Source organism: Plecotus auritus, assembly GCF_963455305.1.
Source record: "Plecotus auritus genome assembly, chromosome: X".
NCBI classification, from domain to species: domain Eukaryota; kingdom Metazoa; phylum Chordata; class Mammalia; order Chiroptera; family Vespertilionidae; genus Plecotus; species Plecotus auritus.
This window is the reverse complement of record NC_137784.1, coordinates 103,373,789-103,400,966: the sequence shown is the minus strand read 5'-3', so window position 1 is coordinate 103,400,966 and position 27,178 is coordinate 103,373,789. Positions and strand designations below refer to the sequence as shown.

The window sequence follows — 27,178 nt, the reverse complement described above, 5'->3', positions numbered from 1 at the left end:
GCTAGTAGAGGTAGATATTAGTATCATCTGGAGATATTTTTTTTCAAAATATGCATCCTACCCTCAGAGTACAAAAAGAAAGAGGCAGGCACTTCTACACAGAGAGAATTATTAGAGAGTTAAGAGATTTCTCCATATTCTCCATTCACTCTCACTTTGAGAGATCTTTGAATATCAATAGTAACAGTACTACCTTACATTTTAATAATTCTAGCACCTCAATAATCCTGTGAGGTAAGCAAGACGTAATTGTTCCTCCCTGGCAAATGCAATAATAGCAACGGACTCACTTACTTAACGTAAATCTGGAAGGAAAATTCAAGTTTCATCTGTTATGTTGATGGGTCTTCTGCAGTTGATCACGTTTGTTATAGCTTTCTACATACAAATATTCATTTTAGCCCTATCAGGTTTGGCTCAGTGGATAGAGCATCAGCCTGCAGACTGAAGGGTTCCAGGTTTGATTCCCATCAGGAGCATGTGCTTCGGTTGCAGGCTCAATCCCTGGCCCTGGTTGGGGTGTGGGCGGGAGGCAACCAATTGATGTGTCTCTCTCACATTGATGTTTCTCTCTGTGTGTCTCTCTCCCTCCCTTCTGCTCTCTCTGAAAATCAATATAAAAATGTCCTCTGGTGAATATATGAATATATATATATTTAAAAGTCAAATGGCCTAATGTTGAAAATTCAACCTTTTACTACAAGTTTGGCCAATGATCCCAAATTATGAAAGTATGAAAGTGTCTAAACTGGGTTGTTTAACTTCACCTCTAGCTGCAAACCTGCAAACTGCGAAATAATGGTATCCCATTTACTGCAAGGGCAAACATGGGCAACAAAGTTGCATTTATAGTACACTGACAGAAAGATTAGGCATCTTGTAACCTTGAAATACCCAAGGGCAAGTGTGGGTTTTATTATTAATAGAGTTTGGAGTATGAACTCAATAAAGTGAATCTAATAAAACACAAGCTGATGTCTGAACATTTTAAAGCTTTTTCTCACACTTTAAATTCTCTATGCATTCTACCACAAATATCTTAAATCCAGCCTGCTATTTATACCAGAACACTTAATTAGAGGCATTCTTTGTAGACCCACTCTACCTATGGGCCACTACCACCAAGGTTCCCTGCCTATAACAGCCAAACTGACAATTACCTAAGCTGGTCTCCCTACTGACCTTATCTCTAAGAAGATATTTCAGGGGAAATGAATGAGCATTTGATCAACTGTCGTGTTCCTTATAGGCTTGCTGACACACTTTTTTTTTTCTGAAAAGAGGTGTACACTTGGAAAAATATGGCATTTTTCTATCTTGACTCAGCATCTTAAAGGTATATGTTAGCATGGCAATCTTTTAGATTTGGCAAGGATATGACCTTTCTGTAAAAGTGCAAGTTATGTGCCAGGAAATAGCATGGATGCTCATGCTGGGAAAGAAAAGGTGAAAAGAACTTGATGAATAAAAGGCCAGCAAAAGAAGGCAGTGGGTAAGCATATGAACTGGAAGATTTCACAGTAGCGACATTAGGAAAGCACTTCCTTTTTCAGGGAATCTGTCCAATAAGATAAGGTGACCTTCATCAATGCTTTATTTAATAAACGAATAGCACTTATCTCGGAATATTTTAAAGGACTATTTTAAGACAAATTAGGTAAATAAAGCTTTCAAATACTTTATTAAAATATGGAAGACCATTAATGATTTAAAAAAGCTTTACCAAAAAAGGCTCTGATAAAGAAACAGGCAAACATAATTCATACTGTTAGGATTACTCCAAAATGAACAGATTATAGTAAAAACAGTTACACCTATTAAAAATTAAACCCAAGCTACAAATAATTAAAAAATATCTAAGCACATGCATTTTATTTTGAAAGTCAACTTTTTAAATTCCTTTACAAGTTAAAAGTGATGCTTTTACTTATAGAAATGGTGAATGGTCCAGAATACATTATTGCACTTCCATAGCATTCATGGGAAATGCTCAGAAATCAGATCTTGCCAACCCCTGGAGAGTAGCTCTGTCTCTTGGCAGTTCACTGATTATTAACCAAGCTCACAACCACCCACATACAACCCAGAATTCTCATTTATTAGTTTACAATGGAACTTAGCCTTTTCCTCTGAACCATGGACCAGAGCATCTGTGTTGACTCATTCTGCCTCTAAAGACAGATGTACCTACACATCAGTGATCTCACTTACCATGTACATGTCACATTTTCTTGTTATTTTCTTGTCGTTTTATTGTGACTTAGTTTGGTCTTTTATTGTTACTGTTTCTTGTCCAACTAACAGTGAGCTGCCTGAGTGCAGGGACCAGGTAAAAGTTTCCTCCTCAACCCCAGTGCCTATTGTGTTTGTTGAGTGAATGAATTCTCTGAGCCCTGGAGCAACTTGACCTATCATCAAATCACAAGAGTCATGGAAACATAAAATGTGAGAAGAAAATACAAATCCCTATCATTGCGTAAAATCTTGGCTCTCACTTAGGTTGCAATCACTTGGAAATGTTCAAAGTTAACACAACCATAAGCTCTCTAATGGTCTGTAGGGCCACCTAATAGGGAGACTGCTTGGGAATGAGCTCCGCTTGAGCCACCGCTGAGGAGCCACAGCTGCTGAAGCTCCCCCTTCAAAATGAGGTTTTACTTGGAGTGGCAACAATTGGGGCAGACAGAGGTAAATGAAAAGCAGTCAAGTCCACTTCATCAGATTCACAATATAATCTCCACTCCTGTAGCATTAACTGTAATAAATATTTAGAGCATATTTTAAATTATGGGATTTTTAAACTTCAACTTAGTCTGTGGGTTTTACTCTCCAACATCCAAACACTAGGCAAGAAGGTGGCTTTCAGATTTTAACAGAAATTCTTCACTCTTTATCTAGCACTTGTTTTAGTCCATAGTGGACAGCTTCATGACTCCCAAAAGAACCTACAACACCATAGCTAGTGGAGAGCAGAATGCCTAAAGCAGAACCACACATGACAAAGATGAAGGACACGAACCAGCTGCCTGCCAGATAATTAAGCAAGACATTTAAAAATCAGTAGCTATCAAATAATATTTCACTAGAAATGGTGCTTTGAAGAAAAACTAAGGATTGTTTTTATTTATATATGGTGCAAATTAACATTAACCTTTTATAAAGTATCATGTTTTAAATCGTTTCCCATTTGCAAATATAATAACTGAAAATAACCGGTGGAATTACTTTTTCCCAATCCTCATTTCAAAGCTCCTCATTATCAGCCAAGTCCATTTCAGCTTTAACATCATGTTAGATGTTTCCATTACAGGACTATAATGGTTTTAGAAATGCATTTGTAGCTCACTGAACTGTATTATCTACAATACTTAGCATATATTTAAATTATTGAAAATAAAGTACAAGGTCTTTTATTTTTCTTCATGGTGCTTTCAGGAAGACATCAGGATCTTCTCTTCTCCCTAAAGAAAAATAATAACAAAAATTAAGAAAGATAAACTTGCAAGCTATTAAGATTACTGGTTAACTCGAACTTATAATCATAAAATTTCCAATTGCATAAAGCTCACAGAGGTACAACCCAATGATATAGCTCAAGGAACTAATGCTTAAAACTGAGTTATAAATTATGAAATGCTGAGCAGAAAAGAACAATTAGGCAATTTCTAAATTGGAGTTCTATTTCCATGTCTATGATAAAAGTCAACTATTCATTAATTTAATTTACCACTTGAGTCTAATTGTCACTTTACGCTTGAGCCCAGGTCCCTGTCAAAAAAAGGGATATATCAATTCATTGTCTTTTATCATAAATATTTATTGTTTTGATCAGGCATATATTCTTACTCCAAACAAATTATTAATCCCTTTCAATGGATGAGTAAACAATTACATATCTGATGGCTGCAGATGTTGGCTAGTATTTGGTCATTAGCCTGACACGTGCACTAAAATAGCTTTGCTCAGGAAATGTAACAATTTGTGCCTGTGGAATAATAAAGTCTACTAATTTCATTTTCTTTGCTACAGTAAAATTTCATTAATTCAGGCACCACAAATTCAGAAATCAGGATCATGTGGGCAGGCTAACATCAGCTTTTCCCTCCTGAAGGGAAAATCTAGTTTACTAAGCAAAGGCAAAGGACACCCAGGTGTTCTCTGAGTTGTCCCCTCTTGCACATTATTTGTGTCTGAATTAGTGAACTGAAATGACACTTATGCATTGACAAAAGAGAATGGGGAGAATAAAATGGAATGAGATGTCAAATGTTGTGGACTCGTAGAATTTTTTACATTTTTACAGGGATTTTTACTATAAAATTTCTTTTTTCTTTTTCAAGTACAGTTCACAGTCAATATTATTTTTTGTTAGTTTCATTAAATTTTAAAGAACAGCATATTGAAATCAAAGCATGGGAATAGTCCCCTCCCCTTTCACTTGATTTGCTGGCTACATCTACTTTCTCATTGCATTTTTCTTATAGAACTTTCTATAACTATATGTTTATGAATAGATTGGCTCATAACCTCAAGCTTCCAAACCCCAACAAAAATTAACAGTAGGGTGGGAGTCTGGGAGAAAAAAGGGAAGGAGACTAAGAAGTACAAACTTCCACTTATAAAATAAACTAGAAGCCTGATGCATGAAAATTCGTGCAAGAGTAGGCCTTCTTTCCCCACCGGCTGCCAGCACCGGCTTCCCTCTGGCACCCAGGACCTAGGTTGGCTTCCCTCTGGCCACCCGCAGGTACCCGGGACCCCAGCTGGCTTCCCCCAGGCCTCCTGCAGGCACCCAGGACCCCAACTGGCTTCCCCTGGGCCGCCCACAGGCACCTGGACCCTGGCTGGCTTGCCTCCGGCCCCAGCTTTGTCAGGAAGGGCATCTGGAATGATGTCCGGAAGACGTCTGGTCTAATTAGCATATTACCCTTTTATTATTACAGGGATGTAAAGCATAGCATAGGAAATACAGTCAAAAATTCTAAAAAAAAATCTATAAAATAAAACCCTAATATGCAAATCAACTGAACAGCAGAACGGCCAGCAGAATGACTGGTCGCTATGACGTGCCCTGACCACCAGGGGGCCAACACTCAACTCAGGAGCTGCCCCCAACTGGTTGAGAGCAGCTCCTGCATTGAGCATCTGCCCCCTAAGAGGGAGGCGACCGGAGGCGGCAGAGCCGGCCAGTGGGCGGCACCAGGCTGCCAGCCAAGGCAGGTCCCAGTGGGGGCCTCCCAATCGCCCTTCCTGCTGGTTGCCCCACAGATAGCCCTGATTGTCAGCCAGGCCTAGGGACCCTACCCTACATATTGGGAACAGTCTCTTAGATTTAAAAATTAAAACCTGGCAAGGCTTCTCTGACACTGAAAAAACAGGATGATGCAGTGATGACATGCATGGACTCTGACTTGCACATTTTGTGGTCAGCCCTGATTCTGACACTTATAACTGTGTGACAAAGCCAATTACTTAACTTCTCTCTGCTTCAGTTTTTCTACCCATAAGATGGGGAAAATGGTACTATTGCCTCAGAAGGATCATGTTATGTACTACTTTTTTAAATCAGGGCAAAAATATGTAGCTGCCCATACAACAGCAAGATGCCTTTCACCTGTATGAAAAGTATGGTCACTGGTGCATGCAGTGTCCCAGATTGCGAGAGGGATGTCTGATTGCCGGTTTAGGCCTGACATCCCCCAAGGGGTCCCAGATTGCGAGAGGACGCAGGCCGGACTGAGGGACCCCCGCCCCCATGCACAAATTTCATGCACCAAGCCTCTAGTATCATAACTATGTATGATGTCAGATGGGTACTAGATTTATTGTGGTGATTACTTCATAAGTTAATAAATGTTGAATCACTATGTCATACACCTGAAACTAATATGATTATATATGTCAACTGTAATTAAAATAAAAAATTGATCCTGGCCAGTTTGACTCAGTGGGTAGAGTGTCAGCCTGTGGACTGAAGGCTCCCTAGTTTGACTCTGGTCAACAGCCCATGCCTGGGTTGTGAGCTCAATTTCCAGTAAGGGATGTGCAGGAGGCAGCCAATCAATGATTCTCATCATTGATCTTTCTATCTCTCTCTCCCTCTCCCTTCCTCTCTGAAATCAATAAAAATATACTTAAAAAATAATAATAAAATAAAATTTTGAAAAATTAACAGTAAACCATACCTGTAGTACCTTGTGTACTTCTAGCTGAGGACTTCTCAACTGGATACTGCAGAGGTATTACAATACCTTGATCTGGCTTCTGAAATGCTGAAATGAGATTTTTTATTTTCCGAAAAAATCTTTTATGAACCCCAGGTGCTGTCTGGAAAATAAAAGGCCAAAAAAATTATTCAATTACCTCATAATGCTATGAAAAGCCCTACAAAATGTGTGAGAAATGCTTAGAGAGGTTAACATTTGTGTAACTTGTACAAATATTTGAAAACATAAGGAAGAAGAAAAAAACAACATCCCAGAAGAGCTTACTTTGGTTGGCTGAATTTCCTTGCAAGAGGAGCTAATGAGCTGTCATTTCAGTTCTCCCAGGGGTGGTATTAGTTTGTACAAGCTCTTGCTCATTGCCTTGCCCTTCCTGCCTGCTACCCATCATACATCCCGAACCTCTAAGGGTATACAGGCCATTACCCACAATGAATTCACCAACTTTGAAGATGCAGTTAAACACAGAAAAAACTTAGATCCTACAGGTCATTAATAAAAAGCTTGAAGAACAAAACAAAACCACCACCACGTATCCTCCCTGTCATCATCCCACAATATAAAATGCTACACAGGAAATTAAAATTGACTGTTATGATACACACAATGCATGGCTAAGTTAGTCCTTATATGCTCACCTCACAATATGTCCTGCCTCATCCTTCACATTAAATTTTCTCCTCCTTGGGAAACTTTCATTTCCTCCCCCAAATTACTCTCTGCATCAACACTTCACTGTGACAAAGTTTTGTCTATGACACGAAAATGAAAGTCTGAATAAGGTCACCATTATTTATTTGTTTGTTTGTTTGTTTCCAAAGACATCATTATTTGCAAGTGACTAGTAAAATGTATTCCTTTCCTGACATCAATTCTCTTGCAAAAACACAGCTTGAAATCAATAACAATTTCCTGCAAAGGCTTATGAGCCAAGCTTTAGGCATCATCTCAAAACTGTCATTGGACATGAAATAAAATAGTATTGCTATAAGCAATTGAACAATGACTAGTTTTTTTAGAAAGCTGTTTTTCAGCTATTCCATCTGGAAGATTTTTGAAGTGGGAGCTGTTTGTTAGCATTTAATGAGAAAACATGAGGGCTGGCATGTAGAATTCTGCCAACTACACTAAAAGCTGAAGACAGCACACTGTCCTTAGTAACTCTCAGTCATTTCCTGCATTTGAGTAAGTAATTTTTCAGTGAAAGCACTGGGAAAGTTCTTTTGAGCTTTGAATTAGTGTCCACTCAGGCTCACACAGCTAGGAGCATCAGTAGGTAGAGACCACTCTTGCACTCAGCTCCACCCCTATAAAAACACCTTCCCAGAACTCTACTTCATCCAAAATAACACGGTCATTCTTACAGGGGTCCAAACAGCTCTTTGGCTCCAAGATAAAATCTCCAAATTGCAAAGTCAGGTTCTAGGCACAAAATACCTCCTTATATCTTCCTTAGAGCACTTTTTTTCATTTTCAAAACACTTTTCCACCTCTGGTTCCTACTGGTTCCTCAGAGATTGGCAGTTATTGGCTGATTTGGCTATTCTCATTTGACAGATTTAAAAAAAAATGGAAATGCAAAGAGATAGTTCATCTTGCCCAAGGTCCCACAAATGACCAGAGGCAGAACTGGCTCTATATCCCAGGACCTAGTCTCTTGCCTTTCAGACCAGGGCTAGACCAAATAGGTTATAGTACAGTTAGAGTCACCAACCGGAAGAGAAACTACACACTCCCCCAGTGTGGAAAGATTTCAAACCACACATCTTAGCTGTTCTTATGGCTTGTAAAATCATTTATCAACTTTTTTATGGGGACTTATAAGCAGTTAGCACTTGATTATCCACGCTAACAGAGAGGAATAACAGCACTGGATTTATTAAAACAATTTGAATTGGAGATGAATGTTTTGTTGGCAAATGGCTGACCTCATTTATAGTGCTTTGCTTAGGTTAACAAGTAAAATTATTTAGCGTTTACTGATCTACTGATGATCAAATATCCAGAAAAGCCCAAAGGCCCTAAAGTCAGCAGGGAGAGGTTCTTATAATTATTACAAGTCACTTCTGGCAATGCACATGTTCATAAATGATAGGTGACTGTATGTAGGATTCTCTGAATTAACAATTTAGCAAAATTTTACCCTGAGTCACGTGAGAGAAGTTAATACACTAGGCAATAATAAAACCTAAAAGTCTATCTAAAACTAGAAATTCTGCCCTAGCAGGTTTTGCTCAGTAGATAGAACCTCAGCCTGTGGACTGAAGGGTCTCAGGTTTGATTCTGGTCAAGGGCACATACCTCTACCTCTACCAATAGATGTGTTTCTCTCTCTGTGTTTCTCCCCCTCCCTTCCAGTCTCTCTGAAAATCAATGGAAAAATATCCTTGGGTGAGAATTAAAAAATAAATAAATAAAATAAAAAACCCTGCTTTAAAAATAAATACATAAATAAAACTAGAAATTCACATAAATATTTATCTTTCATAATCCAGTGGATCTAGGATTCAATTTTATTCCACTCTTTGAAACAAATCTCAGCCTTACCTAGATTCCTTGCACAATCTTTGCACAGAGGATGGAATCCTACTGCCATGATTTTTCCTGCAGTGTGAAACTAAAACATTGTTCTGAACACAGTGTAAATATCTGTCATTTACCCAATTTTGAAAATACGTTTACCACAAGAATTGTACCACTGACAACTCCCATCCTGTCACTGAACTCAGCTATTGTTCAAATTTGCACATTTCCCATATTGTCATCTCTTAGTTATCTGTGGAAACATGTTTTGGACCACAGCTGGCCTTCAATATGCTCTAGAGAAATTTCTTTCAGCCAGGTGATATGAGCTGTGGGAATACACACTAGTTTAATATTCACCTTAGCAAAAATACAATAGAGAAGGCAAAGTTAGCAGACAGGGAAAAAATGCAATATGCATTTCAAAAAATAAATCTAAAGAGTTTTTTAAAACTCTTTCCCCTTTGGGAAAAAAATGCCAACATTCTGCTCTCTTGGTGCAGAGAATTGCAATATCACTATATTTTTATATAAACAGGGTCAAAACAGACAAAAGCCTGAGACTTATTTATGTTCAGTAAGTCCTCTCTTCCTTAACATGATCACAAGTATGTAACAATCTGCATATAATGTTATACTTGAAACAAAAGAAAACAAGTCTGAAGACATGGTTAGCTAAACCCTGATCATTTAAGACCCTTTTCATAAAAACTGTCATTCCACAGCTGAAGGCTACTCCACTAGGGAGAAGAGCTATTCCAGGTCAAATTACATATAAATATACATGTAGATATCATACACAACTATTCTTCATAATAAATGTAATTTAATTTCTTAATCATCTCTGCAACAATGCAGATATTTTTTAAAAAATAAACAAGTATAAACAATTTTTATTCCAAATGGTACTGGTTTCCTCTAATTAGTGCTGCAGTATTAATTATCCTGATATAAAGCAACAATGTGTTTGAAAAGTTGCCTTGATTCATCTCCGTAGTTCAAAACATTTGTAGTTGCAATTTATGCTTTCTGGTTTACTGATGAATTTGTAAACATTGGAGCTGTTTTAATTTTTTAAGTCTAGGATTTAGAATTTCTTAAATGCATAGATTTATTGAGTTATTAATAGAGGTTGATATTAGCATTTATGTTTTCAAACAGCTCACAACGAAGTGCTCTTGTCATAAAAACAGACTGTTTTAAAGAGTCAGATATCAGAGAAAGCATTTGAGGTCAAAAGCTTCAGTTGTAGGATCCTCTACATTGGTAATATATGATATACTACCCTTGTACATGGAAATAGAGTCATTCTACAGGTATTTCTTGCCATGATACAGTGACTTTCAAATGTTTTCAAAGCTATCAGAACCCACTTTTCTAATGAAATCTTACTCAGAACTCTAGTTGATAAACAAAATAAAAGAGAACTGCTCAGATTAAAGACAAACTGCGGACCCAAAGCCTACCTGCCTATGTCCTTCTCTGCCTCTGCAACCCCCAGACAACCCCAAGACACCCAGGTGAAAGAAACATTAAGATTTTGCAGTGTATAGCTTAAAAACCACTGCCATGTTCCCTCTATCTCTATTCCACCTCTCCATGTCCTTCCCACTTGGCTTAGTTGGGAGTCCTGCCTTCAAACTTAGAGCAGCCCTGGTTACCTTAATGCTTGGAAAACCCTCCCTTCTTTGAACTCCTGTGGTAGATAAGGTAGCACTTCATTATATACAATCATATTGTTTGTTAGCATTTGGGTGAGTTCACATTTTTGAGGGCTTACTGTGTTCTAGGTCTTGTGGTTAAGAACATTCTTTATATGCATTATCTTATTAATCATAAACTGAGCCCTATGAATAAGGGACTATTTTTAGGCTCATTATACAGATGAAGAAACTGGTTCATAGAAAAGTTAAATAACCTGCCCAAGATCATAGACCTATCAGGGAGGAAGGGAGACCCAACTTGGAGCCCAGATCCACCTAACAGCAAAGTCCAGGCTCTCAGATTGTTATTTAATTCATGTTGTATCTCCCCAAGAGTATTATAAGCTTTGAGAAAATAATCCCCCACAGCAGCAACACTCATAGTAGTACCATTCACTAAATAATTGCTGATTTAATTATTGTACACATTTTTATATGCTTTCTAAAATTTTGCATAGGCACTAAAAGTTTGACACAACTCCTCCACATTTTTTATTCTTTTCCCCAAGTTGAGACCACGCCATACAATGGTGGTTAAACAGAACTGGGACCAAAATTCTCTAGAGGCTTCTTAATGATCCATGAACACTTCTGGATTGCCGCTTTAGTGATTTGAATTTGATGAATATTTGGGGAATGTAGGATGTCACAGCTCTTTTATAAAACAGCCTAAATTCAAACACCTCCCTGATACCCACAGAAGTAAAAATAAAAGATATATACCTCAGCACTCCAAGAACCTGTGTCTGTCTGGGATACTCGGTATGTATAAATGTAACCTTGATACCTGTGAAAGAATAAACTCCATTACTGAAAAATTCCAAAAGAACAAGTGGATGCTCTCAATTTGAGCTTTACTATTACATATAAATGTCACATATACTGGGACACACACATATGGCACCATGAATTCATAGGAACAAAAACCTGGGGAATCTAATTGGCTTGCATATTATATCCAGTAGATCACAGTTTCCAATAACCATTCTTTATCTTTTCCTTTTTTAAAAAAATGTAGGAGCTCACACTACTAAAGATGTGCCTAGTTGAGAGAAAGTTCGGACAGAAACAAACTAGAGACCTGTGTTGCAACTGGTAAAAATCATGAATTATTAAATAGATTTAACTAAGTATAGCCTTATTATTTTGCAGTGCATATAGAGCATTAAAGTGAAAACATTTCACTGGGATAAGGTACTATCAGGCCCACTTTAAATAATAGGAATAATAATGTTAATCGTAAGTATAATAAATGTAATACTATATTCCTAGATTACTATTACTATGTTACTTTATAATACAGGGTGTCCTAAAAAATGTATACACACTTTAAGAGCTTATAGCTCAATTTTGAAAATTAAATATATATTAATAAACACTGCCTTTGTAATTATTCAGTGTGTGTATACATTTTTTGGGGATGCCCTATATATTATAAAATAGAGGTAACAGCAATTTGAATTAAAATGGAGTCCTGCTAAAGTACTACTTGAAATCAGCTTATCCTTTCAGATGGAATAAATATTCTCCCTCATTACTCAGTGTGTATGCATATTGTATATCTATATATTTGATTTCTACTACATACCAAGAGTTTTATATGCTATATTAGTTTGCTCAGGCTGCCATAGCAAAATACCATAGACTGGGTGGCTTAAACAAAAGAAATTTATTTTCTCACAGTTCTGGAGGCTGGAAGTCCAAGATCAAGGTACCAGCAACATAAATTTCATTCTGAGGCCTCTTCTCTTGGCTTGTAGTCAGCCACCTTCTTGCCATGTGCTCACGTGACCTCTTCTTTTTGTGGGTGCATGGAGAGAATTATCTCTCTTTTTCTTTTTCTTCTTTTAAGGCAACCAATCTTATTGGATTAGGGCCTCAACATTATGACCTCATTTAACTTTAAATACATTCTAAATACCTATCTCCAAATACATCCACATTGGAGGTCAGGTTTCAACATATGAATTTGTGGGGGACATGACTCAGTTTATAGTATTCTACCACTGATACCCCCAAAGTCACGTCCTTCTCATATGCAAAATACATTCATTCCATCACAATAGCCCCCAAAGTCTTAAATCATTCAAGCATCAACTCTAAAGTATAAAGTCCAAAGTTTTATCTAAATATCATCTAATCAGATACTCAGAGACCCTGAGTATGAGTCATCTTGAGGCAAAATTCCTCCCAGCTATGAACCTGTGGAACCAGAAGAGTTGTTTGCTTCCAAAATGCAATGATGGGACAGGCATAGGACAGATATCCCTATTCCAAAAGGAAGAAATGGGAAGGAAAACAAGGGTGATAGGTTCTAAACAAGTCCAAAACCTCATAAGGCCAAGTCCGTTAGATATTAATGCTTAAGAATAATCTTCCTCAGGTTGATACTCTGCCCTCCAGGCACACTGGGTGTCACTGTCACCCCTACAGTTCTGGTGGGTAGCCTGGCCCACTCAGCCATGTTGGGTTCTAATTCCACTTTGAAACCTAGGTAGAAGCAGACTTGCCCTCCTGGGCCTGTGTACTCTGAGCCTATGGTGGGAGTGGTATCACTGATGATCTCTGAATCATCTTCAAGGCCATTCTTCCCTTTTCTTGAAAGATAAAGCATGCTTGCAGCCAAATTGTTCTGTTCTCCTGTCCTATTCCCTTTGGTCCAAATTGACAGTTTGGAGGCTTGACTCCAAACTCTATTTCTGGCTTCTGCTGAAATGGCTAGTTAACATCATGGGTAATCTCCTTAAGGAGTGATTATCTGGCCACACCCTTGGTGTTCTCTCCAGAAGAAGTTTCCTCATTTTTTGCCATATGGGTAAGCTAAGAATTTGCCAAATCTTTAATTTCTGATTTCTTTTCGCTTATCAATGCTTTCTTGAATTCATCTCTTTCCCTTTGCATTTTACTATAAGCAGTTGGAGGATCCAAGGCACTTCAACAACTTCGCTTAGAAATTTCTCCTGCTAAAGATGCAATTTGCAAGTTCTACCTTCCACAAAACACCAGAACACAGTTTAGCTAAAATTTTTCCATTTATAACAAGGATATAAATTCTTTCCTCCAGTTTTTAAAAACATGTTCCTTATTTCCATCTGAGACCTCATCAATGACCTTTTACATTTATAGCTCTACCAACACTGTTCACAGCAATGTAGGCTTCGCTTAGCATGCACCTCCAAACTCCTCTAGCCTCTACCAATTGTGCAGTTACAAAGCCATTTCCACATGTTTAGGTATTTGTTATAGCAGCACTGTATTTCTTGGAACCAAAATCTGTATTAGTCTGCTTAGGCTGCCATAGCAAAATGGCTTAAACAAAATAAATAAGTTCTGCAAGCTGAAAATCCAAGATCAAGGTGCCAGCAACATAGCTTTCATTCTAAGGCTCCTCTTGGTTTGTAGGCAGCCACCTTCTTGCCATGTGCTCATATGACGTCTTCTTTGTGTACATGCATGGAGAGAGATTTCTCTTCTTATAAGACCACCCATCCTCTTGGATCAGGTCCCCACCCTTATGACCTCATTAAACCTTAATTATCTCCTAAAGTCTCTACCTAATATAGTCACATTGGGAGTTCGGGCTTCAACATGTGAATTTGACAGGACCACAATTTAGTCCATAATACATGCATTATCTCTTTTGGACCACACAACAATCTTATGAGCTTTCTCTTATGAAATTCATTTTGTAGATGAGAAAACTGAGACTTTGAGAAGTTAAGTAACCAGAGCCACACTAGAGATTGAGCAGCAAAGAGCGATTTGAATCAGGCTTATTTAACTCTAGAGTCCCAGCTCTTGACCCCCACACTATAATAGATATAGATTATTTATTACATTTTAGTATATATAATAATGCTACTTAATTTGCCTAATAAATTTTTACTTCATACAAAAGTAAAGTAAACTTTATGCTGAATTATTTCACATTATGAATCTGAATCTGGATCAACAGAGTTTGAAGATATTTTCTGATTATTATTCTTAGCTACAAATTTGGGTCAATATTGGTTAGAATACATACTGAATTCAAATAAAAATAAATGTGTTTAAACGTAAAAGAACAGATGATTCTAAAGCATTCAAAACAGAGGGTCATCCTTGAGTAACTGACCTCATTTACAATTAACCCCCTTTAGTACTAAGTCCTTAAATATGTGGATTAAATTACTATATATTTAATCAATGTCCATCAGCACTGATTACCTTAAGGACAAAAAAAATAAAACACCCAAACACTCTAATCAGTTTCATTCAATTTGTAAAACAAAAAAGCAAAAAAAAAAACAACAAAAAAAAAGATCAATTTAATTGCTGGTGCAATTATAGAAAATGTTTCATTTTTGTTATGAAGGTTTATCAGGATATTTAGATCATATATAAATTAGGTTAATATATGCATATGTATAATATGACAAATAAATATTAAACATTACATTGTTTAATAAGCAATTGAAATCTATGTCAAAGTCCACCGATTTCAGTAAGCACTCTACAGGGAACAAGGCAAGAGCTTTGATTTCCATTTTTCACCATGGGAACTCAAACGTAAAGCTTGAAATGATTTTCTTAAAGTCACACAAAATGGAGATAGAAGCAGGGAAATAGACCTTAAATCTATTTTCCCTCTGGGAAGCAATTAATGGCAATAATTCAGTACCATTAAAGGTGACGTGGAGCCGAAACCGGTTTGGCTCAGTGGATAGAGCATCGGCCTGCGGACTGAAAGGTCCCGGGTTCGATTCCGGTCAAGGGCATGTACCTTGGTTGTGGGCACATCCTCAGTGGGAGGTGTGCAGGAGGCAGCTGATCGATGTTTCTCTCTCATCGATGTTTCTAGCTCTCTATCCCTCTCCTTTCCTCTCTGTGAAATATCAATAAAATATATTAAAAAAAAAAGGTGACGTGGAAAGGCATTATTTAAAATCTCAGCAATAATGAAAGCAAAATTCTAAGTAACTGGTTTTCCACTTTCTAAAACAGTGGGTCTCTAAAAAATACAATGAATCTATTTCCCTACTATCATTCAGCCTCATCTAGTCAAAATAAATGAGTCTGTTTTGAAAATTGTTTCCTAACGAATCTGATCTTATCTCACTTTCAGTTAAGCAGCAGGAACCTGAGTACCACTTCAAAAGTCCTTACCTCCTTCGGTCTCTGAACAAGCCTGTGTTGGTGACACATAAAACTTCTGGTGATTAACCCATCTAATATTAACAATTTCCTATTCCCAACCCCTCAAATTTCTGAATGAGCAAAATTCTTTCACCCCTCAGATAAGCCAGCAGTTCATCTCTTCCCCTTTCAAGTCGCTGAAGTAACTGACCAAGGAGGGATCCCCTATAGTCAGCTCTCACTGTCATACGTCAAGGATAGAAGAGATCTAAAACAGGGCGATTCAAGTTACATTCCTAGGGTAACATTATCGGCATTACCTGGGATTTTGTTAGAAATGCAGAATCTCAGGCCCTACCCCAGAACTGCGGAATCAGAATCTGCATTTTAACAAGATTTCCAGGATTTCTCTAAGAACCGGAAAGTGACTAACATGCCAAGGGAATACCCACACCTCATTGGGAATATGATGGCAATTTCCCCAAAGTCAAGCTGGCTCCTTTAACTCACTCAGGAACTTCCGTGTCATTTCCCCAAGAGTCACTCAGTCTATGCATTAAGAATGAAACTTTATTTAAATATAAGCTGAAGCTTTTTTTAATTGTTTCAGTTCATTGAGCAGTGTTTCTGAAGCATTTACTCCCTCTTCCCCAACAAGATTTCATAGTTTTGTTTTCTGTACCTTTTATTATGAACAATAACTTTGTAATATAAAATTCAACTAAAATATTGAATATGGTTTTTTTTTCAAACTACACATACTCTCTCCCTGTCCACTGAAAACTAACTGCTCTAGAAAATAAATAGGCAAATTATAACAAGAGCTATAAAAGTGTGCGTATTTTTTATGTAATGACCTTGCTCATCTTCATACACTTCAAGAAATCAAAAGGCAAAAGCAATTTGGCAAAGGTTTTCATAGTAGTTTTATTTTAATAGTGAAAAAAATGGAATTAAATTAAGAATCCTTAAATAAGAAATGTTCCTCAAAAAAAGGAAAATTCCAATAGAAAGAATGGTTCAAAATTACACCAAAATTCAAAGGTATTAGAGTCCTATATTTTTCAGAAAAATGTAAGCATATGGACTATAGTATGTTGATATAAAATGATAGTATGTGAAAAAAAGTGGACACTGATTACAACTGTTCAAAACTGTCTGTTCCTGTATGTATATAAACTAGAAGTAAATTTAAACTAATATAAACATATCCTTGCATGTTAATTTTCCCTATAAAGTTATATAAATGACTCATAACTTTTTTTAAAGAAAAATAAGCATAGTCTGGTTCCTCTTCAGTTTGCATAAATTGTTTGCCTTTTACTAAAGATTTCCATGGAAAGAAAGAAAGAGAAGTATAATTACCATTTGGAGCTTTACAAGTCTAGCCCAGTGGTCAGCAAACTGCAGCTCGCGAGCCACATGTGGCTCGTGAGCCGCGGTTTGCCGCTCTGTTGACTAATGAGTTTGCCGACCACTGCATTAGGGAAAAACACTTTAAAAACATTTTAATATTGTACTAATGTCTTTAGCCTGAAGTCAAAACTTCCGGGTAAGGGTAATGCCTTACAGCAGTGGTCAGCAAACTCATTAGTCAACAAAGCAGCAAACCGCGGCTCACGAGCCGCATGTGGCTCGTGAGCCGCAGTTTGCCAACCACTGGTCTAGCCTATGCAAATCACAAATCATAAAAATATCATTCGTTTTTAAAAACTGTTACATACTGCCCGGCTGGTGTGGCTCAGTGGTTGAGTGGTGATCTATGAACCAGGAGGTCACGGTTTGATTCCTGTTCAAGGCACAAGCCCAGGTTGTGGGCTCCATCCCCAGTCGGGGGCCTTGCAGGAGGCAAGACGATCAATGATTCTCTCTCATCATTGATGTTTCTATCTCTCTCTCTCTCTCTCTCACACACACACACACACACACACACACACACACACACACACACACTGATATACTGAGTGGCCAGATTATTATGATCTCTGAACGCATAATAATCTGGCCACTCAGTGTGTGTGTGTGTGTGTATATATATATTTGTATATTTGTATATATATATATTAGAGGCCCGGTGCATGAATTTGTGCATGGGTAGGGTCCGGCCAGCCTGGCCAGGGGGAGGGGACATGTGCGGTTGGCTGACCTGCCTGCTAGTCGAACTCCTGATCGAGGGGACAATTTGCATATTAGCCTTTTATTATATAGGATATACACTGAGCGGCCAGATTATTATGCCTTCAGAGATCATAATAATCTGGCCACTCAGTGTATATATAAAGAAACGGTTACATCCCTTTTAGGATTACCTTTCCTGTGACTCCTTCCATTAATACAAGCAAACCAAGAATGTAGTGCAATCTTAACTTTTTTCTCCCATCAAACCTTTTGTCAGAAATGTTAATAAGCTTGGAATTTTAATTTTATCATGAAAAAAATCTAGAAAATGAATAATTGGTGGAAAACAGTGGAGTTTTTTGTTGTCTCCATTTATTTTTCTTAACTAATATTTTGCATTTTAATGATTACAAAGGATATGCTGATTCAGTCCCTGCTGATACTTAAATTTGCCTTTCCCGACCCCTCAAAAGTTGTCCCCAACCCTTAAAAACATGTCTGGTTAGAAATGGACAAAAAGAAAGAAGCCTGACTTATTTTCTCAAGGGGTCAGTGTCAGGGACAGATCTTGGTGTAGAACAGATAAAACCACATCAATTCCTTCTTTATACCACTTCAAGGACTACACAAAAGAAATAGGTTACCTATATATGATTTCTTCATGACACTGCAAATAAAGCAAGATAATATTCATGCTGTCTGTGTCTATACAAACTAATGCAATGTGCCAAGTTTAAGGCACAATTAAAATGTGACTGATTTTTAAACAAGTATTTCAGAACTTGTATATCCAGAGGAATGGTATCCTATACAAAGCCATTATTATTGAGACTATACTCTGATCCAAGAAGTTTCTGAATTTCTTATGGCCCAATATTCATTCTATAAGAGTGAATTTGAATTTTCAGAACTGTCCAAAGTCATTCAGCTTCAAGTCTGATGGTAAAACTGTGTAACCCCAGTTTTGATGAGTCATGACAATAAATATAATCTCTTCTCCTGAACTGCCACATAACATTTTATTTATGTACTCCTATAATGGTCTAACTTTGTATTGCAATTATTTATAGAACTTTTATTTATAACAAATACCTACTACATGTTAACTTTATAAATATTAACTCATGCAATAATCCTCATAAACAACCTATGAGGTAAGTACCATCCCTCTTTTCACAAATAAGGAACCTGAGGCACAGTAAGTTTAAGTACCTCGCCCAAGGTAAAACAGCTACTTGATGGCCAGAGTTGGGATGCATACCCAGAGAATCTAGCTGGAAAAATCTGGGCTCTCTCTTATATCAGAGGGAATGAATTAACAAATTGGTTTTAAGATGAATCCAAAATCAGGCCGAAGGGCTGAAGCCAGAAGGGAAGAGCCCAAAAGAGGTCAACCCAGACATCCCCTTTTCTTAAGCTAAATGACAACTTCAGACTAATATTGCCACTTCAATTTTATATTGTCAACCAGAGTCAGCATTTGATTTACTGGACTGTAAATTGTCCATTTGGTAGTTTATAAATTTCAAATTTCATCCTAGGCTGGCCTTCTGGCTTGCTCTGTCAATAATGTATTATGCTCAATTAATCCAAAGTAATTATGGTAGCGACACCAAAGCACATATCCAATTGTATTTAAAAACTGTAAGCCCGGCCAAGGTGGTTGAGCGTCACCCTATGAACCAGGAAGTCACAATTTGATTCCTGGTCAGGGCACATACCCGGGTTGCAGGCTTGATCCCCAGTGTGGGGCGTGCAGGAGGTAGCCAATCAATGATTCTCTGTCATCACTGATGTTTCTATCTCTCTCCCTCTCCTTTCCTCTCTGAAATAAATAAAAATATTTTTTAAACTATAAGTTAAGTTATAATTTCTCATTCCTTCAAGTTCTATGTGACACTGTTCCTCTCTGTTACAACTGATAAGTTGCAATTTTATTTTGTCACTGCTCCTTCCCCCATTTCTCTAGTGAAATTGTTTGATAGGCATTTTATTCCCAGTCATCCTTTAAATCTTAAAGGACAAAAAGATAATTATCCTTTTATGTCAAGATATATATGTCAAATGACTTCTTTATGTGCCCTTGAAGCTAAAGAATATAATAACACTTCTTTCAAATATTCTATTAGATAAGTAGCAAACAAAGTCAGATATGTACAGAAGTATGCTAATTATGGAAATAAACTATTTCTTCAAACTAATTGTTTTAAATATTTTAAATTAGTTTTTCTCTTATCACTATCAAACTATCCCAGTGGGTAGCTGGGACTTTTCCAATTATTATCCACCTTGAGGATGAGAAGGGAAGAAAAGTGAGAGCTCAAATGTACCTTAGTGACAAAAAACATGTTACATCTTGAAAATAAAAAAGAATAAAATTAAATTAAAACTATTAGCATTAATAAGAACATTTTGTATACTGGGTGAATATAAGAAAAACACATAAAGTCAATAGCTTTCCTATGCAACAGAAAATATAGTGGGAAAATATTCTATTTACAATAGAAACGAAAGAATCAACACACATTTATACACATTATAACTAGAAATAAACTTAAAAATGTGCAAGACCTACAGGAAAAAAATTACAAACCTTTACTGATGGATGTAAATGAAAAAATTAATAAATGAAAAGATGTCAGGTTTGGGGGTGGGAAGACTAAATTCCTTAATGATAATTCCTCCTTTATTAGTGAATAACCAACAGATCAGAATAGCAAATAATTATTTTTTATTGTTGTTAATCCTCACCTGACTATATTTTTTCCATTGATTTTTAGAGAGAGGGAAAGAGAGAGAGAGAAAGAGGGAGAGAAATGTCAATGCGAGAGAGACATATCGATTAATTGCCTCCCACATGTGCCCTGATCGGGCTGGGGATCAAACCTGCAACCCAGGTACAGGCCCTTGACCAGGAATCAAACCTGAGGCCCTTTTGGTATGAGACCCACACTCTAACCACTGAGCACACTGGCCAGGGCAAGAATAGCAAATACTTTTTTAATGTATTAAAACATTATGTTACTCCAAAATGAGTCTCCCCAGAGAGTGCCATGCTGCCATGCAGATTGTTTCTAGCTAAAACTAAAACCTAACAAACTCAAGAAGTTTTGTGTTTTTTTCCTCCCCCTTATCTCTCTAAGGGAATTCAGATAGGGGGAAAAAAACTGCTTCAGGAATGAAACCTTAGCATATTCACTTTAGCACATACGAATTAAGTGTGGCAGACAGGGAGGATCAAAGCAAGTCTGTTTGTTAGATTCCCTTCTGTGTCATATTATTTCTGGGTGGCCCAACAAGAAATCGTTTACCATCTGTTTGCTCTTTCTCAACTACCTGTGAATTGCTTACTTTCCCTTTGAAGTCCATACCCCTGCCTCCCTCTCCTTAGTCCAGAAGGGCATGTAAACAAACTTCAACTGCCCAATATGTCCTAAGGTTTCATATTCTTATTGAAGCCCGTATGTATATATGCAATAAATTTGGACATTTTGTTCTGTTAATCTGTCTCATGTTAATTTGATTATTAGTCCAAGCAGAAAAACTTACAAGGATAGAAGGAAAATTTATTTTCCCGCCCCCACAATGCGATAGTGCTGGTAATATAAGAATAAATAGATCAATTGAGCCAAACAGATAGTTGCAAGACAATAATTGTTATATGTAAGAATTTAATATATGGTAAAGGAGGCTATTAATCAATGGGGAATGAAAATTCTACTTATAAATTTTATGGGACCATTGTTAGCTATTTCAAAACAAAATTAAATTAGATCCTTTCTCCACATTAAAATAAAATTCTAAATGGAATTAAAGTGTTAAATATAAACTAACCAAACCACAAATTTAAAAGAAAAATTGAATGAAGTTTTTATGACATTTCTGGAGGAGAAAGAACTGTCTAAACTGGGAAGCAAAGAAAGAAATCAAACACAAAGAAAATGAGTGACAGATTTGACTACTAAAAATGTTAATTTTTCTGTGTGTCAAAGAAAACCAATGGCAAACATGAAACTGAGAAAAGATACTTTCAACAGATCAAGAATAAGTATATAAAAACCCATAATGTGTTAAGAAAAATAGTAAGATCCAAATGGTTAATGGGTAAAGTACACAAAGAGCCAACTCATGAAAGAAGAACTATAGCAGCTTTCCAATTATAAAAAAGACACTCAATCACTAATCAAAGAAATATGAAATAAAGAGACACCAAATTTCAAGAATTTTTTTAAATAGGATTTCTCACTTCTAAGGTGTGGTGAAATGGACACTCTCATGCATTACTGGTGAACAAATATATGAACTGGAAGAATCATTTAGGAAAAAATATTCGAAGATCATGTATACATCAAAAATCCCAAGCTGTTCATGTTTTCTGACTTAGAAATGGCACATCTTTAAAATGTATTCTAAAGAAGTAATCACAAATACAAAGAAAACTTTATGGACTGAAATAGTAATCATAATGGAATTTATAATAACAAAAACTGGAATTATTCTAATGTCTAAAAGTAGATTATTGGTTAAGGACAATATAGTACAGTCACTGGCTGGACTATCATGCAGCCATTAAAAATAATGTTTGAGCCCAACTGGCATGGCTCAGTGGTTTAGTGTCAACCTATGAACCAGGAGGTCACAGTTCAATTTCCAATCAGGGCACATGCCTGGGTTTCAGGCTCTATCCTCAGAAGGGAGTGTGCAGGAGGCAGCCAATTAATGATTCTCTCTCATTATTGATGTTTCTATCTCTCTCTCCCTCTCCCTTCCTCTCTCTGAAATCAATAAAAATATTTTTTAAATAAAAATGTTTAAAAATCATTTGTAAGAACATTACATATGAATGGGTGTTTTGTGAGATTTTTTTAAATCCTCACCCAAGGATATTTTTTCCATTGATTTTTAAAAAAAAAAAAAACAGAGTGGAAGGGAGGGAGGAGGGAGAGCGAGAGAGACACATGATTGCACCCTGACATGGGCCAGGGAGCGTCTGCAGGCTGACACTCTAACCACTGAGAAAACTGGCCAGGGCGAATGGTTTTTTTCATGTTAAGCAGAAAACTCATCAGAATACAATTATTGTAAGAGCACATGTGTGTTTACAAAGAAATATTAAAATTAAAATTTAGAAGAAAATCAACTTAATTTTCAATAATAATTGTCTTTAGGTTATAAAACTATAGATAGTTTTTCCCTAATTCCCACTATCTATATTTTCAAATTTTCTATAATATGAATTGATATTAAGAACTATTTTTAATAGACTTACTGTACAAAAAATATAGATTTATTTATTGAATATAGTTAAAGAACAATTTCACACTTTAAATGTAGGTGAGCAGTCCTATAAACACAAAACTTCTTTAGTACTTTATGAGATTCAATTTTCCAAAACTGAACAGGGGAAAAGGACTATCTGAAGGCCATGACTGAGGGTTCAGAACTGGGGAAAGGAACAAGCATAGTTTTAAACTATAGTTTATAGTTTGAAGGCAAATGCAATGTTGTATTCCTACATTAAAAATACAGAAACCTTCTTAAGTAATGGGAGTAAACAGAAGATAGAATGAGAAACTATTCTGAGCAAACCCTAAAATCAATGAATGTTTATTAGCTATACCTCATTGTTCATGTGTATATGACACCATTTACATGGTTATTTCTATTGCATATCATAAGCATACATGTTTTTGTTTAAAATAAGTGCATGGTTTATTTAAAAATGAAATGTGGTTATTACAGCCTAGTACTAAAATTAGGGGGGAAGGAAAGGGTTATGTTTATCAAAAGGGACTCCTGACTCAAAAACGTTGAGAAACTCTCATAAAAAGCAATATATCCTAGTGTCTTCCCTTTGCAGCACAGTCTGGCAGTCACCCTCTAAGACTTGGAGGGCTCAGTGTGCCCATCAAAATATGCTAAGGGGACTCCCAATTTGCCTACTATTTTCTGCGACTGCATAAGGAGGTTTGCATGGAAATTCAGTCATAAAAACTGAAAAGACAAGTATCATATGATCTCACTTATATGTAGAATCTAATGAACAAAATAAACTGATGAACAAAATAGATCCAGAGACATGGAAGCATGGAACACACTGACAAATCTCAGAGGGAAGGTGAGGGGGAGAATTTAGGAGGGGGGATAGATTAACCAAAGAATTTATATGCTCATATGCATAACCCATGGACACAGACAATAGTGCAGTGAAGGTCTGGGGCAGGGCTGGAGCGGGGTTGAGGGGGTCAATGTTGGAGCCCTCCTGCAGTCCCTTCCCAGCCCCTATCGTTCACTGGTGGGGTCCCTCAGGCTGGCCTGTATCCTCTCGCAATCCGGGACCCCTCGGGGGATGTCGGATAGCCAGTTTTGGCCCAATCCCACAGGCCAGGCCGAGGGACCCCACTGGTGCATGAATTTGTGCACTGGGCCTCTAGTACTTTCAATAATAAAGATAAATTTTAAAAACAGATATTTTAAAAATTAAAATAAATAAATAAGCTGTATTTATGCAAGATTCCCTTTGGATGAAACCTTAAATGTTTGAGAAGTCCCCACCTGCCTAGATTAATTTCTTATGTGATCCTGGCCTACATAGGCAGAAGGCTAAAGTTGTCCTTGTCTTTTGCCTATTTTATAAACAGCAATCTTATGCAGAATGCAGGGAAAACATTACTATTCCTGTTTTACAAATATGGAAATCAGAACCCAGAGAAGTTGAGTGACTTCCCCAGAGTTCCCAAACACTGGCCTCCTGATATCGATCTAAAGCTCTTTGTAGTAAGAAACAGTATTTGCTTTGATGGTTCAGTCATTAATTCAAAAATATATATTGTGTACCTATTATGTGCCTCATAATGCCTTTTATGTGCCAGATTGTGTTCCTGGTATACGAAAAAATGTCCTACCCTCATGGAAGTTTACATTTTAGTAAGAGAGCCCGGCAATAAATAAGTAAACAAGCAAATGTCAGGTAGTTTAAAGCTCCTTGAAGAAAAATAAAGAGATATAGCATAACGGAGACAGGAGAGAGCAATTATTTGATTTCAGAGAGGAAGGAACAAGAAGAGAGAGATGGGAACATCAATGATGAGAGAGAATCATTGATCGGCTACCTCCTGCACCCCCCACACTGGGGAAGGAGCCCACAACCTGAGCATGTGCCCCAACTGGGAATCGAATCATGACCTCCTGTTTCATAGGTCAATGCTCAATCACTGAGCTACACCGGCTGGACTGGTCCACTCACTTTTCCATCTTCTTTTGAGAAGAACAGAGCCTAAGAATACTACTTGGCTTTCATTGACCTTCCCCAGTTTCCACTTGGGAAAAAAAAATACAATATAAGCAAAACATAAAGATATGAGCCCAAAGATTGAATAGCTTCCAAGTATTTCCTTTGAAGCCTTTATAATACATGCATTTAGCGTGGCCTGACAGTTGCCACAAACATGGCTTGATCATTAAATAAATAAATAAATAAATAAATAAATAAATAAATAAACCATGAAAATCCTGTCACCAGCCTTGGTATAATCTTTCTTCATTGGCCCAGGAGGTACTTTAAAACCTTGCAGTGTATCATTAGATACCAAAATTACTACCAAGCTTTTCCCTCATTTTGTTTCTATCTAGAACCTACTGTGCAGAGCCAGTGTTTTCATATGGGTGTTTATATCCTGCTGACAAAAAGTAATTGAGCTACGTACTTCCTTAGAAATGTCCCATGGGTACTGAAAGAAACTGACTAAAAGAAAATATATCATAGTAATAATAGCTTACATTTACAGAATACTTACTGTGTCTCAGGTCCAGTGCTCAAATTTTTACTTGTATTATGGCATTTAACCCTCACAATTCTATGAGGTAGGTAGTAATATTATACCCATTTTACAGATAAGAAAACTGAGGGACTAATGGTTAACTTGCTAAAGTCACAAACCTAGCATTGGACTAGCACAGGATTAGGTCTCAGATCCGCATGACTCTGGAGCCCTGGAGCAAAAACGAAGTTGCTTCTGATTCAAAATAGGGCGTTAGACATAGATATGCCTAGGTGAAGGGCAAAGCTGATTCATAACAAGGGTGTTTTCCCTCCATGTCCTTTACAACTTTTGTCGGTACTAGCTTTTATCAAGAAGGGGTCCTGCCCCAGACACAGCTCTTCTAAAGGAAGCTGAATAAGCAGATCCAGAGAGGCAGTTTTACTCACAAACATCCCCATTTCAGTAGCCTACCGAAACTGACATTGCATTCTCAAAGTAATGGATTTAGTTCCTTAATCTGCTTCCTCTTCCTGAAGTTGATAATCTTCTTTTGAGATGATACCTCCAAATCCATTTAAAGAAAGCTGAGGAGAAGCCTTTCTTTCTCTCAGATGCTGGTGGCCCTAAATCTGGCTGTTCCATCATCCCAGGCCTCTACCTTGCTGGCCTATACTAGAGGACAAAGAAGAAGTGGTAAGTCGGGATCCTGGGTCTTTCTCTAAACAAAGGGAAATTCCAGACTTCATTTCCCCACTCAAAAAGGAGTTCTCTGCAACTGAACCAAAAGGTCCTGGGGAGGCCTTTTATGGAGATCAGGAGGCCCAGGCATGAAATACACAGCATAGTCCACCATGGCCCTGGGCTGGACCTGAGAAAGCACATTGCCTGCCCCCACCACCCATACCCACTGCCTGTACCCACCCTCTGCAAGCCCCGGGCCCAGCAACCCCACAATGTACTCACAGCACACACAGGCAGTATGCCCCTGGGACACTCTCACTGTCCCTCAGCAAATAGCTGCCGTCCAGACCAGTGGCAAGCAGGAGCTTCTCCCCTGTCTCCCGGCTGATTTTGCCATGATACACAGCCACTGCGTCCATGGCCTGGTGGACTTTTGGGCGGGCCAAGGTGTGGGCTAGGAAAACAGAGATGCTGCTGTTGCTGCTGCTGTTGCTGCTGCTGCTGCTGCTGCTGCTGCTGCTGCTGTTGCAACCAAGTACGAGTCAGCCACCTGACTCCCAGTTCAAAAAAGAGAGAGGAGCACCCGAACAACAGGATGTTGCCTACTTGCCTTAAAACCTCCTTCAGTTAAAACCAGCTCAGCAATTTAGCAGCTTGGTTATTGCCACTGAGTTCGACCCCCTCCCCGTTCTGCACCCACCCGCCCAACAGAGGACAATTGGAAGAAAGTCCTTACAAGATCGGGACTGTACTACCAACATGCACACACAGGAATGCTTGGTAATGCTTCTGTTATTGCCATTTGCCTAGAGGCCACCAGGGATGACTGAGCTTAACTAGTACCCCAAGGGGTTGATGATAGAGATAAGTTGTGCACAACCTTCATATGGGAGAGAAACTCAAAGAGAAACAATGAAAGGACAAAAGCTCTGAGACCAAAACACAAAAACTATCAATAGTATCAGTGTGCAATCACTACTGAACATAGCCAGGAGACCCCTACAGAATCAGTAGTAGGTGAACAAGGGACTTGGGGCAAGTTCCTCCTCTC

At 37.7% G+C, this 27,178-nt stretch overlaps 1 protein-coding gene across 1 annotated transcript; it reads right to left on the bottom strand.

Annotated features, from left to right (window-relative positions):
- Positions 1–1,654: 1,654 nt before the first annotated feature.
- SH2D1A (SH2 domain containing 1A) lies at positions 1,655–26,660 on the bottom strand. The gene is made up of 4 exons (XM_080652728.1): positions 26,410–26,660; positions 11,174–11,237; positions 6,186–6,327; positions 1,655–3,461 (listed from the first exon to the last, which is right to left on the bottom strand). The coding sequence occupies exons 1-4, from the start codon at positions 26,544–26,546 to the stop codon at positions 3,421–3,423; spliced, it is 384 nt and encodes a 127-aa protein (XP_080508854.1). The 5' UTR covers positions 26,547–26,660; the 3' UTR covers positions 1,655–3,420.
- Between the last annotated feature and the right edge of the window lie 518 nt (positions 26,661–27,178).